At 38.6% G+C, this 16483-nt stretch overlaps 1 protein-coding gene across 1 annotated transcript in view; it reads left to right on the forward strand.

The window, feature by feature from the left end:
- The window catches only part of PHF20 (PHD finger protein 20), a 132549-nt gene that overhangs the window by 46702 nt on the left and 69364 nt on the right, over positions 1–16483 (forward strand). The window contains exons 4-7 of the mRNA XM_081097054.1: positions 3460–3631; positions 4987–5071; positions 10310–10389; positions 13591–13975. Of these exons, the coding sequence (XP_080953180.1) occupies positions 3460–3631; positions 4987–5071; positions 10310–10389; positions 13591–13975 (722 nt within the window). The remainder of the gene's footprint in view (positions 1–3459; positions 3632–4986; positions 5072–10309; positions 10390–13590; positions 13976–16483) is intronic.

Genomic DNA, 16483 nt, shown 5'->3' on the forward strand with positions numbered 1-16483 from the left:
TTTTTAAAATATATTTTTATTGATTTTTTACAGAGAGGAAGGGGGAGGGATAGAGAGCTAGAAACATCGATGAGAGAGAAACATCGACCAGCTGCCTCCTGCACATCTCCTACTGGGGATGTGCTTGCAACCAAGGTACATGCCCTTGACCGGAATCGAACCTGGGACCCTTGAGTCCGCAGGCCGACGCTCTAGCCACCAAGCCAAACCGGTTTTGGCGACCTCTTCAGTTTCTTAACTATCCAGTTCCCCTCCCAAGAGGCAAACTGGGTTGCTTGATCATCCTTCCAGAGATAGCCCACACAGTTAAAACAGGTAAAAATGTATTGGTATCTCACCATTCCCCCAAAGAAATAGTAGTGCATTCATAACTGTTTTGAATCGAATCCCCCCTCCACTTTCTTTAGAAACCTTTTAAAATCAGTACATAGAGAGCTGCCTAATTTTTTTTAAATGGCTGCGTAATATTAGTTAGTTCCCTCATTTAATTAAAACCAGTTACCATTGTTTTAATTAAAAATATATTTAACTACCAGGAAGTTAGGAAGATGTGATTTTTGTATAAAGAAAAATTCTGTAAATTATATAAATTTAATTCTGTGAAAAATAAATTTTATGCATTGGCCCAAAGACCTGTGATAGTAAACCATTAAAGAAAGGGCTTTGAATAGGAGTGTTAAGGCAGGTTGTGTTGTTTTAAGGAAGCTCACTAGTCTTTGGTAGGCTAAATGAATAATAGAGCAGGAGAAATATAATTGAGATATCCATGTCCTTCTCCCTATTTTACAGAGGAAACCTCTTCGTCTCCCATAATTGTACTACTCAGTTCATCAGGTCTTACAGTTAGCTGTTCTGCTGTCAAGACATCTTGTATTTATATCAACTTTATGTCAGTTGGATTGGAGTAGGGAGACTAGTTTCAGAGCTGTTTAATCCCTTCTGTTAATATTTTTTGAGCAATTAATATATGGTTGTACTATTAGGAATTTTGAAAAGCATATCCTTTTAGTCCTGTATGAGAAATACTCACACGAAGTGATGGAGGCCTAAATTTGGATAGTGACTGAAATTGAAATGGTAGCTGGAGTTTGAGAGCCTTTGGATTGGAGAATTGACAGGACATGTGACCTTGGGGAAGAATAGGAAGAGTTGCATGCATATGCTGAACATTTATAGAATGCCCAGTACATGCAGCCTACTGGGATAGATTAACATCCTCAAACTGCTTTAAAGGATACTAGTGTAATATTGAAGAGGACATAGCATACAGACACAAGCCGCAGGCCTATTCATTTAGGTAGCACTTATTTATTAGTACAGCGATGCTAAATACAGGAAAGGAAATGATGCAAATCCAAGTTGCAGGGAGAAAATATTGGTAGAATCTAAATTTTCTCAACCTAGAATAGCAATCTGATTAAGAGAACAATTGCATGCAATATTTTTTTTTTTTATTTTTATTTTTAACCAGTTATTTATTTTTGGAATGAGCAATACATTTATGTGGTTGAAAAATGAAAAAGTATTAAAAGATATACTACAAAAAGTCTCCCTCTCACTTTTGCCCTTTTCATACGCAGTTCCTTCCTTGTATCCATCAGGTTTAAATGTTGGAAACAGAAACCACTCTGGGTACTTTAACCACAAAAGGGTTTAACACAAGAAATTGGGTACTTTTAAATTGTTGGGTTGGAGGAGTAAGGCCCAAGGTGGCTCCCTTAAATTATCAGTCTGAGGGACCCACCACTGAAACTGTGATCTGGAGGTCAGGAAGTTACTACTTTTACTGCCACCCTTCCACCACTGCTGCTTGACTGACTCAGGAAGCTAGTGACTAGACCAGGGTTGGGCAAACTTTTTGACTCGAGGGCCACAATGGGTTCTTAAACTGGACCGGAGGGCCGGAACAAAAGCATGGATTGAGTGTTTGTGTGAACTAATATAAATTCAAAGTAAACATCATTACATAAAAGGGTACGGTCTTTTTTTTCAATAGTTTTATTCATTTCAAACGTTTGAAATGAATAAACGCTTGACCCCTACACCGGGATCAAGCCCACAACCTGGGCATGTGCCCTGACTGACTGGGAATTGAATCGTGACCTCCTGGTTCATAGGTCCACACACAACCACTGAATCACGCTGGCTGGGCCTGATGATATGTATTACAAGAAAGTTTGAGAGGCCTTGCACTGGAGCTTTAGATCTGGCCAGTATAGGTTGCCTCTAAATCCATGGTCTCCATGACCTTGATTGCCAATTTTTTAATGTTTTATTGATTTTAGAGAGAGAGGAAGGGAGATGGGGGGAGAGAGAGAAACATCAATTGGCTGTCCCCTGTATGCCAATGGAGCCTGCAACCCATCACGTGCCCTGACTGGGAATTGAACCGGTGACCTCTTGATGCATTTGGTGTGTGGGATGACACTCAACCAATTGAGCCACACCGGCCAGGCTTGATTGCCAATTGTAAGGGAGTCAGGGAAATGTAGTTATTGGTTTTCCCAAATCTCAGTCTAGAAGAGGAGTAGAAAAGAGATTGGAAGAGTTCATCTACTGAACTGACCATATTTATACAAGTAACCATTATTAGTTTCTTGTGTATCTTCCTATTTTATGTATATTTAAGCGTATATGAATATATTTATTTTTCATTTAAAAATAGTAATAACTTATCATACACAGTATTCTGTACCTTGCTCTTTTCATTTAATATTTCATCTTGTGAGAGCTTTCTGTGTCATGACAGAACCATCTTGTTCTTTTTAACAACTGCATGGTATTCCACTATCTGAATTGCAAAATTCTTAAAATTGAGACTGTCTCACTCTATCTGATTTGGCTTAGTGGATAGAATGTCAGCCTGTGGACTGAAGAGTTCTGGATTCTGGTCAAGGGCACATGCCCGGGCTGTGGGCTCGATCCCCAGTAGGGGGTGTGTAGGAGGCAGCGGATCAATGACTCTCATTATTGATGTTTCTATCTCTCCCTCTCTCCCTTCCTGAAATCAATACAAATATATTTTTAAAAAAATTGAGACTGACTAATACAGTCTGGGTTGCATGATCATTCTAATTTATTGGTACATGTGAAATGTAATCTAGTTGTTAAATGTTTACTTCCTATTTCTTTTGTGCCCAGATCTTGCGTTTCTGGCATCTTCTTTAATTTGCATTACAATCCAGTGTGCTGTGTATCCTTCCTCTACTTCACATGAGGGGACTTTGTAAGGTTAATTTAATACTAGTTCATATGTTAGGCATATCAAGGTTGGGATTTGAACTCCATGCCTCTTAGCCTCCATAATTTGTGATTGGACACCATTATGTAGAGCCTCTAAATGATGGTTTTATTTAGTACTTTGATAACCTATTCCTTTGGAAAGAGATTTGGAAGGGTACTGTTTTAGATATTTTGGGTGGGTATTTATAGGCATTTCAATTTTCTTTTCTGACTTAGGTATCCAGCTCACATAGAAGATATTGACTACGAAGAAGGAAAAGTACTTATCCATTTCAAGCGTTGGAACCATCGTTATGATGAGTGGTTCTGCTGGGACAGTCCTTATTTACGCCCTTTAGAGAAAATACAGCTGAGAAAAGAAGGCTTACATGAAGAGGAAGGATCTTCGGTGAGTAACAGATCTGGGAAGTTCTGTAATGAGCTGGATCAAAATCAATGAGCTGGATCAGTAGCAGCTAGGGATAAATTTTTATTTGGGCCTGTAGTTGCAACCCTGAGATCCCCAGGGAATATGGGGCTCTTGAAGAATCCCAGTTGTCATCTGCTTGAATGATGTTATTGATGGGACAGCTCATAGACTAACTTTGTTGAAACTTCACTGATGATGAACGGGGATCTTAAATCTCTTTTACACCACTGTATACCTTTGGTTCATTTATTAAGCTGATCTACTGTTTGAGCATGTATTAAGCAATCATTCCATGTGAAGTACTATGTTAGCTTCATATTACGGTCTTTTAAAAAAATGTATTTTTTAAGATTTTTTAGAGAGAGAGGGAGGGAGAGGGAGAGAGGCATAGAAACATCTATGAGAAAGAAACACCAGTCAGCTGCCTTCTGCACACCCACCCACTACTGGGGGTGGGGGTTAAGCCCACGACCCAGGTATGTGCCCTGACTGGAATCGAACCAGTGATCTTTCGGTACATGGGATGACGCTCAACCAACTGAGCCATACTGGCTGGGCCATATCAAGGTCCTTTATAAGCCCTTGAAAAACTTGGACTTGACTAGACTCTGTTTTTGTTAAATTTCATCACTATGCTTGGTGCTTTCACTGACTTCAGAATGAAGGATGAGGTATTAGTTTTGAGTTTTTTAAAAAAGGTATTTAGGCATCTGTAGAGATCCTGCTGCCTTTGGATCTGACTCAGCCCTGGATTGTTTTCCATTTTAACCTGGACCAGGGAACTTGAACCCTTGCTAAGGCGCCCTCCTCCCCCTCCCCTTCCCCCTCCCCATTTAGAATTGTTCACTGTTGTCCAATTTAATTGCTCAATATTTATTCTATAAAATGCATCAGTGCAAACTGTCTACTGGGAAAAGAGTATGAAATATTAAAGGTGAATGGGTATTCCTTTGGCAAATGTCCCTTTCAACATGTGGGTTTAGGTGGCATGAATGTTTCTTCCTTCAAAATGAAATAGCCTCCTTCCTTCTAGCTTGTATACTGGGTATATTCCCTGATGATCCTGAGCTCTTAGAGTCACTATCAAGGGTAGGGTAGGGTTATCATTAGTGCTATGCTGCATTGCCCACATCTCCTAGGATGGGAAAAGGCTTGTGTCAGCCCTTTTGTTTTGATTCCTAGTGCTAAACAGTGAAATATCTTCCTTCTTCCCAGTAGCCATCTCCCTTTCCCACTCTTGTGAATTCCAACCTTTTATGAATTCTGGTACCATATGTGTCCTGTGAAATTGGATTAGTAACAGGATCTTTTTTTTTTTTTTTAATGTTTTTTAGGAATTTCAAATAAATGAGCAAGTCCTTGCTTGCTGGTCTGATTGTCGTTTTTATCCAGCCAAAGTCACCGCTGTTAACAAGGATGGTAAGGCATTTGAGTTGTAATATTAATGACTTAGAGGGGAGTTTTATATATTAGGGTTTGATATGTTTTCAGTATGTTTTTATTGGTTAGGAATCCTATCTCTTCAAGTTAATCATTGTGTCAGGAGTTAGGAAGAAATTAAAAATGGAGAGAAAGCTGGGTTAAATAGGGGAGTTTGATTCATTGCTTTCAAAATTTTAGTCATTATTTTCTAAAATAGTCATGGTTCATCTGTCACTCTGCTGGGAAGTGTATAGATTCTTGCTGTCTAGGAGTTCCTGATATAATAAAGTAAGTCCCTAATATTTCTTTTGCTTACTTGTAAATAGCCTAAAAGTGAAGTGAACGCCAACAAACATTTCTTTTAAAAAAATTTTTTTTGAAAGCTCTTTAATCTTTTAGTTTTCTTTTTTTAAAAAATTCTTTGTTGATAGTGTTACAAACATTTCTTTAAAATGTGCTTTGTAGATGTAAGGTAATTAAAGATGGTCTGTAATGTCAGAGTTGCTAGTTGAAATTGGGATGCTCGGATTTAGAGCACTGAGTTGGGATGCCTTTGCCGGAGTTTAGAACATCTGAAGAGTCAGGACAAGGACTATGCCCATAGGGGTTCATTTTGCTAGTACAAAGGCAAGAGGAGGGAGATAGTATGTATTGTCAGCATCCTGACATTCAGGCAACAGACTCTGGGTTCAAGTGATATATTTTTTTTAGCATTTTCTATCAGGATATTTATGATTTGTCCATGATCTCTGTAATGAATATTTAGGGTGGTCAGGCCTCTTACTTAGTACTACTGTTGTGGGTGACGGTAAGGCCAAATTGACTTTTCATTTCATGAAGTTTTTACTCTGCTAAATGCTGAACCTTGGGCTGATCAAGAAGTTTTTAACATGTGAATAGGGTGAAATGATAAAAAAAAATGAATATTCATTTCCATGAAGCAGAATTTTTAGTTTCTGTATTGCTACATTCACACCGCCCCCCCCCCCCCACCAGCTATTAGAACATTGTGGGTTAATAGATGTAGGTTTATTTATGTGTCAGATATACATTATCCTTAAAGCACAGCCCTCAGGCCTCCAAAGCAGGGTTATATCTTCTAAGTTGCACAAGCAATTACTAATCCTCTAGTTTATGATTGATTAAGAATTTTTGGGTAGTTACTTGTTTCCTTAAATTACATTTATAAGCTTGTGTTCAAAATAAAATCCCATTACTATTTTTCATATGTATCACATTAACCTAAAAATTTACTTATTTTTTGTTGTTGTTAAGCCTCCATTGAGAAAGAGTGGAAGGGAGGGAAGGAGAGAGAAAGCTAGAGAGACAGAAACATCGATGTGAGAGAGAAACATAGGTTGGTTGCCTCCCACACTGACTGGGCCCTGGGATCGAACCTTCAACCCAGGTACATGACCGGGAATCAAACTCGAGACCCTTTGATGTAACCACTGAACCACACCGGCCAGGGCCTAAAAACTTATTTTAAAAGGAAGCTGATATGTTATTAAACTGCATCAGGTCCTTTTAGTAAAAGACATAGTTTATGTTTTTAGTCTCATTTTCAAGATTAATAATTTTTTCTGCTTTCACTGTGTTTAAATCATGATATGAAATACAGATGTTCTTCACGTACATAGATGTGTTCTTGAAAGTCCATTATGTTGATTTATGCTGATCAAGTCATATTTCCCCCCAGAATAATATCCATTTAAGTGTTTTCCCTTTGGGTAAATGGCTGCCCCTTAGGTCAAATGAAAATTGTGGGTAGTAACATGGGTAACTCTGTAGGTCGGAGATTGTTAGCAGAAAGGAAGCAACATAACATATCTCTTTTGTTTCAGTGATGTCTCAGAGTCATGTGGAGGACAGAAATGGGGCGAAAAAGATTGGATGAGGGAGCAGCAAAGGAGGAGCAGATTGAGGAAGAGGCGTTGGGGAACTCTGGGAGCTGTCTCACAGAGGGGTGGGGGGTGTCTTGATGGAGCCAGTTAAAGGCATTAAGAACCTACTTGCATCTAATATTTGGAGGGCTCAGAGCTTGGCATCATAGATAAAAAGAAAAAGACCTAGATCAAGGCAGAATGGGGTGTTGAGATAGAGCCACCAGGAGGAGGCATAGGGCAAGAGCAGATAGTGCAGATAAATCATAAGGGGAGTGGGGAGGGATCCCTGTCTACAGTTAATAATGTTCTTTTTTGTGGAGGTGGGTCTGAAGTCTTTTTTTTTTAAGTGTTTTTATTTGTATTCAACTATAAGCAAACAGCAGAATTAATACAACATTCAGCAGGTCCAGGCTGGCTTTTGTTATAACAGTGAACAGCTTAACAGGCACAGACTGGAGGATTTCTGGTAACCTGTCACCCAGCCCTGCAGCCCATCTAAATGGCTGTTGGTCAATAGGAAAGTGACTCTCCCTATTGCTTTTTCCATTACTGCTTTTTAAAGGAGCTAGAGCAGGATACTGATACCTAGTAACCAATCTGAGATGTAACATATTGGGGGTTAGTGGACATGCCAACTTCTGGTTGTCTGGTGAGAGACAGGGCTGTGAAAACACATCTCAGAATATGCTATCATGCACAATTCTGGGTTTTGGCTTGGTCCCCTGACTGGAGATTGAACTCTCAACCTTGGCATATCAGACGATGTCTAACCAACTGGAGCTACCTAGCCAGGGCTGAAGTCTCTTGAAATGATCACTTAAGATCTAGCAGTCATTGGCCACATTGTCAGCCATGGTTAATTAAGGGTTTTAAATGTCTTTTAAACTGGGGCTTTACAAGTTGTTTTTAAAAATCTTTTCAGTTTATTTCCTCCATGAACTAAAATGATAGGAGAAGAGAGTCTTGAGGCAGTTGTTCCTAAACCAGTCACTTGCTGCCCTAATATATAGGTTTTATAAGCTCTGAATACTGTCCAGTAAATTTTAGTTGAAGGACATTGAAAATGAGTGGTATTTCTGTCAGAACCTGTTTTCCCTAATTCTTGAATTTGAAGTCCTGTATTATGCTGCTATCCTTACAGGTTCTTTTTTTTTTTTTTTCCTCTTCCCCTTACTGATTCTTGGGGGAAGGGAAATCCTGATTAGCGGAACCAGTTGGGTGTTATTATCGCCATACTGTAGATTGTGAGGGAAAGACTTTGTGGGAGCTCAGATTTTTTAAGATGAGATAATGACCCGTAGGTGCTGCCTTTGTGTTAGGTTTTATCTGTGGGAGCTGGTATACAGTTTCTAGTTCATCAGGATTCATTCCAGCAATTGCAGGACTGGAAGAGACAATGGTGGGCTCTATTCCCTCTTTCCCTGGTATTTTCTGCCCTGCCTCAGTTTCATCTGTAGCAGGGGCCACCACAGCTTAATGGCACTGTTAGTAGAAGCTCTGCTGGCAGGGTGCCCTTTTATTTCTTATAAAAGTCATTCTGAATTGTTGTTGTTGCCAGGTGGAGGCCAAGGATATAGTGAAGTCAAATGCTATAGATTCATCTTTGGTAGGCTTGGTCTGGTTTTCTTGCCACTGTTAACCTCTCTGGTGGTTTTGCTGAGGCTATTTATTGACTGAGCAGGCTGGTGGGCGGGCTCTAGCCAGAGTGGAGAGCAACAGCTTCTGGCATTAGGAGTCTGACATGGTTGAATTACCAATAACTAGCAACTTTAGAGTTTCTTGAGGGAGTTATAGTTATTTAGCCCTTGGAAACTGGGGAGGGCATTGCCGTATTATTTAGTTATTTCATCTGGAATTGTTCTTTGGCAATGGTAATTAAGCATCATTTAGTGTGAAGGCAGCCACACCTGGTAGCCTTGTAGACCCTGGATCTGTGTTGTGGTAAAAGACAGGATTCTGGTTCCAGGGACTCTTTGTTTGGAAGCCATCTCTGGTGAGTTGATCTCAGCTCTTTGCTGGGGCTGCCCAGCTCCCGTTTTTCATGCTGGGGATGGCAGAACCACTTGTCTGTCAGGGCTTTATGCTCCCAGTCTTGGGGGAAACTGAAAGTAGGTTCACATTTACAACAAAATGAGGAATTGTTTCTTCCTGTTGATCTGTGGTTCTCTAACTTGAGTGAGCAGGCTAATCAGGTTCCTCTTCCTTAAAGTTAAATGCATATTCTTTTTTTTTTTTTAAATATATTTTATTGATTTTTTACAGAGAGGAAGGGAGAGAGATAGAGTTAGAAACATCGATGAGAGAGAAACATCAATCAGTTGCCTCCTGCACATCTCCCAGTGGGGACGTGCCCGCAACCCAGATACATGCCCCCGACCGGAATCGAACCCGGGACCCCTCAGTCCGCAAGCCTACGCTCTATCCACTGAGCCAAACCGGTCTCGGCTTAAATGCATATTCTTAGGTTATGTTCCTGCCTTACCCTCCCTCCTAGTCAATCTCTTTGGTCCTATGTCTGAAATCTGTATTTATAACAGGGGATCCTGTGGAAATGGTCTTATTTCGAGAGTCTTGTTGAAACTGTTACTATTTTTTGTTTTCTTTATGCTGTAACTGATCGTACATTTGAAATGCAGGGATGTTGGGACTATGTGAACAGCTTTGCACAGAGATAAAAGGAAGGTTTAGACCTACATATGCAAGTGCTAGCTTGGCTTTTATCTTCTATGATGGGAAGGGGTTGGTGCTTTTATTTTTATTAATTCTCATTCAAGGATATTTTTTCCATTGATTTTAGAGAGAGAGTGAAAGGGAGAGATTGGGGTGGGGGGAATGGAGGGTGGGGTGGAATAAAAGAGAAACATTGATGTGAGAGAGGCACATTGATTGGTTGCCTCCCATACATGCCCCAAGCAGAGCTGGGATTGAGCCTGCAACCAAGGTACATGCCCTTGACTAGAATCAGACCCGGGACTCTTCAGTCCCTGTGCCACGCTCTATGCACTAAGCCAAACCAGCTAGGGCTCCTATCCCAATACACACAAGGCTGGGCCTCAGATTCTTAATTGTTTTACTGCTCTTTGTTCTTGGTCTAAATTTAATGCAACTTTTTTTTATTTTAATGAAGTATCATAAAAGTGAATTGTTTTTGATAGATTTTTATCTGTATAGATGAAAAGAAAGGCATACTATTATCTTAGACATAGGTAAGGCATTCTTAAAGAAATTTTTAATTTCCATAAGTTTATTATAGTATTGTGGTTGGAGCTCCCTTGTATTTATGCTTTGAAAAGTTGTGTCACTTTCATGAAACTGCAAGTTAAAATCATGATATCTTCTTGAATTCTAGGTACTTACACTGTGAAATTTTATGATGGAGTAGTTCAGACTGTCAAACATATTCATGTCAAAGCTTTTTCCAAAGATCAGGTGAGATATGTGGTTTTGTGCTTTGTGGTATGAATAATACTAACATTATAGTTTTGTTTCTCACATAAAGACATTACCTTTGTTTATGATGGCAAAGTTTTTATTTCCTCCATCTGACACAATTTCACCAGGAAGCAATGTGCACATTTTCAGAAATTGTAAATATTAGTCTCTTTCTGCCATTTTCTTTTAACATAGATTCTTTTTTTCAAAAGTGCCAAGTACTTGGATACCATTACCTGTTATCTGTTTTTCTTATCTTTTCATTAAAGTGTCTAGTTATTCATTATTTTCTCTTCATGTGTCCTGCCCCTGTCACAGGAAACTTCCTGTACTGCTTGAGGAGATCTAGAGTTTGTTTTCTCCTTGTCTAACTTTATCTTTAAGTTCAGGACCATGACATGGTGGTTACAGAGCTACAGTTTGGCATGGATTTGGCAGTCACCTATGTTAGATGTGCCTGCATTGAAAATTTTATTTCCTGTCCCAGGCATGTATTTGCCTGAGCATAGGACCTGCTTTTGATGTTGGAAATATGGTGTGCACAGATATGGGCCATCTAGAAGTGTTGCCTAATTCATAATTTTTTTCCCTTTTGTCTTTTTTATGTTTTCATGAAGTAGTTGAGGGGAAAGAGATCAAAAGTTGGATATTGATGTTTTTAAAAACTGATTATTACTGTTACTCACCTGTTTGGTGGTTGTTGATGTGACAGTATTTTGTGATGCTGGAACCTGTTGTATTTTTTCTTATGATGATCAAATGCTTCTCATCACAAATTTTTGTAAATTCTTTTGTACATATATTTAGCAGTTTCAAAGGATCATGATATATGATGTGTTTAAAGCTAACCTAACAACGTTTTTGCCTTTTGATGATTTTCTGCTTCAGAAAATTGACAAAATTATAAGGCTTTACCCCTGAAGATGTTTTCTCTTTGATAACTTGCCCCGTAGAGCTACACAGTATTCTAAAACATTATCTTGGTGTTCTTTGACAGTTTTTGTGTGCAGTTCATGGAATGAATTAATATAGATAGAGGACCATATTAAGAACTTGCCCAGAATTGTCAGATTGTGTCCAGAACCTCCCCAAATGGAAATTCAGTGCTCTAGAAAACAAGCGTTCAGCTGTTTATTCTGCTCTACTCAATAAACTAATTGATAGGCTCTTGGTGCTTTGGCTTGGAGTTGGGCACCTTACCCAGTGTGAATTTATGGGTGCTTCAGTTTTCAATTTCCAGATGCCTCTGAGTGTCTCACCTTATCTCAGACTTGGCGGGTGGTCAAGCACAGGCCTGTGGCACCTATTTACTTGTGGTTTTCCCCCAAGAGTACATATAATTTGGATAAATGATTTCTTAGCTCTTTTTGACCCTATTAATCTAAGGTTCTGTAATGGCCATTTATAAAGCAAAAGTTCTTTTAAAAAATCTATTTTTAAAGCTTTTTTCATATATATTAGAACAGATTGAGATTTCTTTTGTAGGACCACACTGTCTCAAAGTTTTGATAAGCTATATTTTAGGAACATTTATATATTTTTTGAAGTTTAAAAAAAGTTTGCTATAGAAAGTTAAAGTACAGAAAAGCACAAAGAAAGTAAAAACTGTAAGTCTATCATCTAGATATAATTACTGTTAACTATTAACATTTTGATGTATATCCTGTGTTTTTTGTTAAATATTTATGTGTATACATATTTCTTTTCAAAATTGGAGTCATATAGTATATTACTGTACTATAACTTGCTCTTTTCTTTTAATAAAATAACATTTCCCAAGTTTCTTTTAAAAAAAGTTAATATATTGTTATTGATATCAGAGAGGAAGAGAGAGATAGAAACATAAATGATGAGAGAGAATCATTGATTGCCACCTGTATACCCCCTACTGGGGATCGAGCCTGCAACCTGGGCATGTGCCCAGACAGTAATCTCCTGGTTCTTGGGTCGATGCTCAACCACTGAGCCACACTGGCCGGGCTTCCCAAGTTTCTTAATTCTGTATGTGAATACGGCTTTTAATGGCTATAATATAGTATTTTATAAGATGTGTATATCCTTTCTTGTGTAACCAATTCCCTAATGGTCATGTTAGGATATTTGTGAATCTGGATGCACAAGTCTGATTATTCTGTTAGCAAATTTTATTTCTAGGAATTCATTCTAGTTCAAAAGTATAAACCTAAGTCTTTTGACCTGAATTGCCTGCCGCCCACCCGAGCCCTCACCCTCCCGGCCCCCAAACTGGGTACACCAATTTATATTTCTGCCAGCAGTTATTGAGGGATGCTTGTTCTCAAACCTGGCTGCTTTCAGAAAATTTTGTGGACTTGAAAAAAATATTTCCTTCTAAGTTCTAACCTCAGGGATTCTCCTTATTTATTATTGTTCCCTATGGGACAAATTAAACTTTTACTCATTGAGTATTTTAGGCAATCCTCCTGCTTCTGACAAAGGTCTGTGTACTTAGTGGGTGCTTAGATGCTGGGGATCTCATATGAATATGATATGGTAGAGATTGAGGTCTTGGAAGAGAGATACATATACAAATAAACAATTATAGTTTTGGAAACTTCAGAGCTGGCTTTATTATGAGACATTCATAATAAATTAAAGGTGAATTTTAAAGAAAGTAATTTAGGAGGAAAGTAACTTCCTCCTGATAGATAAAAACTCAGTAACTAACTCAAGAATACAGAAGGTGGCTTGTTGGACTGAGCACAGCCTTTACCCAGTAGAGGAAGCAAAGACTCTGTTTCTGGGTTGGAAAATCTTTACAACTTTCCTTTCTGCCTCTAGTTATCAGTATGGGTTCTACTCTACACAGGGAATCAGCATCCACTGGCACACTAAGCTGGGCCTCTGAGAGGCCTTGGGTCAGTGTAGTCATGCTTGGAATGAGGCATTTTCTTAGAAAGATTGCTTTCCACCAGAGGTCCCTGCGGTAGTTATCTGTCCCTTTATTTTCTAGTGACTTACTAATCTTAAGGGAACTAAAGACCATTGTTTTCTTTAAACTTAGGATTGGTTCTCAAGCCTCAGATTATGGTTAGATATTTTTTGTGGTAACCATTATGTGACTTGGCATTATGTCCTTTTAATTTCTGTGTTTATCTTCATAAGTTTGCAAAGAACTATCTGGTTTTATATTTGCTCGTAATCACAAAGTGTGTTTCATCGCTATTTTGCTCATTTTAGAATATTGTGGGTAACGCTAGGCCTAAAGAAACAGATCACAAAAGTCTTTCATCATCTGATAAACGAGAGAAGTTTAAAGAGCAGAGAAAAGTCACAGTCAGCCTGAAGAAAGACAAAGAAGACAAAGCCTTAAAGACAGAAAAGCGAACCAAGCATCCTGATAAAGAAGGAAAATTAATCTGTTCTGAAAAGGGAAAGGTGTCAGAGAAAAACCTTCCCAAGAACGAGAAGGAAGATAAGGAGAACATTTCAGAAAATGACAGAGAGTACTCTGGAGATGCTCAAGTGGATAAGAAACCTGAAAATGACATTGTGAAGAGTCCGCAAGAAAACTTGAGGGAGCCAAAAAGAAAACGAGGCAGACCCCCTTCCATAGCTCCTACTGGTGAGTTTCCCAAGTGGGCTCTGCAAGGACAATGCCAGTGTTTTTCTGTGGCCCTATGTGGTTCTTTATCACTTCTATACATCAATCCTTCATTTTTGTGGCTGACTTTGAATTGTTCTATGATCTGAAAACAAGTCATGTCCCTGAAGCTGGATTTTAAGGGAGAAATGTATATAGATGAACGTAAGTTGAGAAACATGGCAGAGATTGAGCTTCTGAGGGGTATATAATTGCCCTCTAGATACTTCAGCTTATATGATAAAACCTAATAAGCTAAGGCTTTTTACTAGTGCCTATTTAAATGATCTCAGTTTAAGTGAGCTTAATAGAACCTGGGATCAGGAAATACAGTTTTTATGAGAGACAAGAAAGAGGAAAGGAGAAGTAAAATAGGTGTGGGCATCTGAAGGAAATTTACTGAAGGAAATGGTGCCAAAGACCTAGAAATGCATGGGTGCAGTTGAAATTGAGTTCTCTGGAGAGTGATTATTGATTGAAAAATTTCACAGTCTAAATAAAAAGCTGAGATGGCTAATTGGTAAGAGTCAAGGTTAAAGGATACAGACTTAGAAAAGAATGTGCAGTTGTTAAATGAAGTTGAAATTTGGAATTTTTCTAGAATAACCCAGAATGAAACACTCTGAATTTCTTCCTAAGTCACTTCCCTAGATCCAGTCAATGGCATGAAGAGTTCCCAAAAGATCTCTAAACTGAATGCCTATGATTATCTGGCAGTGGTCTTCAGATATTCTGGCTTGCATATTCTCTACATGAATATTGGAAAACTATGAATCCCCTAGGACAGTGGTCGGCAAACTGTGGCTTATGAGCCACATGCGGCTCTTTGGCCCCTTGAGTGTGGCTCTTCCACAAAATACCACGTGCAGGCTCGCACGTACAGTGCAATTGAAACTTTGTGGCCCATGTGCAGAAGTCGGTATTTTGTGGAAGAGCCACACTCAAGGGGCCAAAGAGCCGCATGTGGCTCGCGAGCTGCAGTTTGCTGACCACTGCCCTAGGACATTTGAAAGTGATACCTACTTTTTCTCACAAGTTTGAAAATTGCAAAAGATATATAAATGTTATTTTCATCAAAATTGTGGAACTACAGAATTAGTTCTTTCATTGTTTCCAAAGCTAGTTCTGTCAATCCAGACAGTTACATCAGACTTAATTTCTGTGGCAAAAAGTCTACCTTAATTTACTTAAAATAAATGCATTAGTCATCATTCCCAGTAGACCTTCTCACATCTGAGTTCTAATTTTAAGATAGAGAATTAGGTGGATTGATTTCTTCCCAGATGAATAAGGCACATTTTCCTTTAATGGTTATAACTGGGTTTTGTCTTCAAAAGCTGAGCATGCTGGAATTGTCTCTAGACAAATCTAGGGCCTAGACCTGCACTGTCCAGTATGGTAGCTGCTAGCCCGTGTGGCTGGTGAGCACTTGAAATGTAGCTAGTCAGAATTGAAATGTGCTGTAACTGGATTTCAAAAACTTAGTACAAGAAATCCCACAAGAATGTAAAATATCTCAATTTTTTATATTGGTTACATGTTGAAATAATTTTGGATGTATTGGGTTAAATAAAATATATTCTTGAAATCATTTTCACTTTTTTCTTTAACTTCTTAATGTAACGACTAAAATTTTTAAATTTACATACATGGCTTGCATTTTGTGGCTCTCATTATATTTCTGTTGGACAGCACCGGCCTAAATTCACTGGCTTTCTCAACAGCGTTCCAGGAGAGAATTAAACTCTTAATACCCAAGGTATCCATGATCTGTAATGAATTGACTTATCTCCTGTGCATTTCAAATGGTACTAGTTAAAAACTACCCTTGGGAGAATTGAAAAAATAACCTGAGTATTTGGTGTTCAAATGAGGAATCCTAGTTGAGAAAGTAGAGGTTTTAAACCTGGACAGTGTGTCATGTAGAATGAGAGAGAGAGACAGGCCTTTTTATGTAAATGGGAGAAGTGGAAAAGGTGAACTGGAAGAAATCAAATGTCTCCCTTCTCAGTTTAGGAAAGAGTATGTAAACATGGGAACTGAGTGTTGTGAAACTGATTCTTCTTTAGCTATTCATGCTCTGGCTTGTACTCTCTGAAAAGTGTGTATTGGGGTAATTGCTCTTCAGCTTGCAGATTTCTCTCAGATAAAAAAAAAATGCCATCCAATTTATTGCTTTTATTTTGTAAGTGTAGGATTTCATACCAGATAGAATCAATTTGGTATTTTCCAAGCTTACTGCTAACACTTGCCTTCCTTCCTAGTCAGACTCTCTGGAGCAGGGTTTGGGAATGTGAATTGTTAAACAACCTTCACAGATGATTCTTACTGTAAGAAATTTGGGAAACACTGAAGTTCAATGTAGTCAGCCCCAGTTTGTATATGGTATCAAAGTGAAGAATACTTGCCATATAGCTTATAATATAGTTCATGTCCCCTTTAAAAATTGCTTGGAATAAGTTTATTGACTCAGTGGAGCCTTGAGCTCTC

Source organism: Myotis nattereri, assembly GCF_964212035.1.
Source record: "Myotis nattereri genome assembly, chromosome: 8".
Classification (NCBI taxonomy): domain Eukaryota; kingdom Metazoa; phylum Chordata; class Mammalia; order Chiroptera; family Vespertilionidae; genus Myotis; species Myotis nattereri.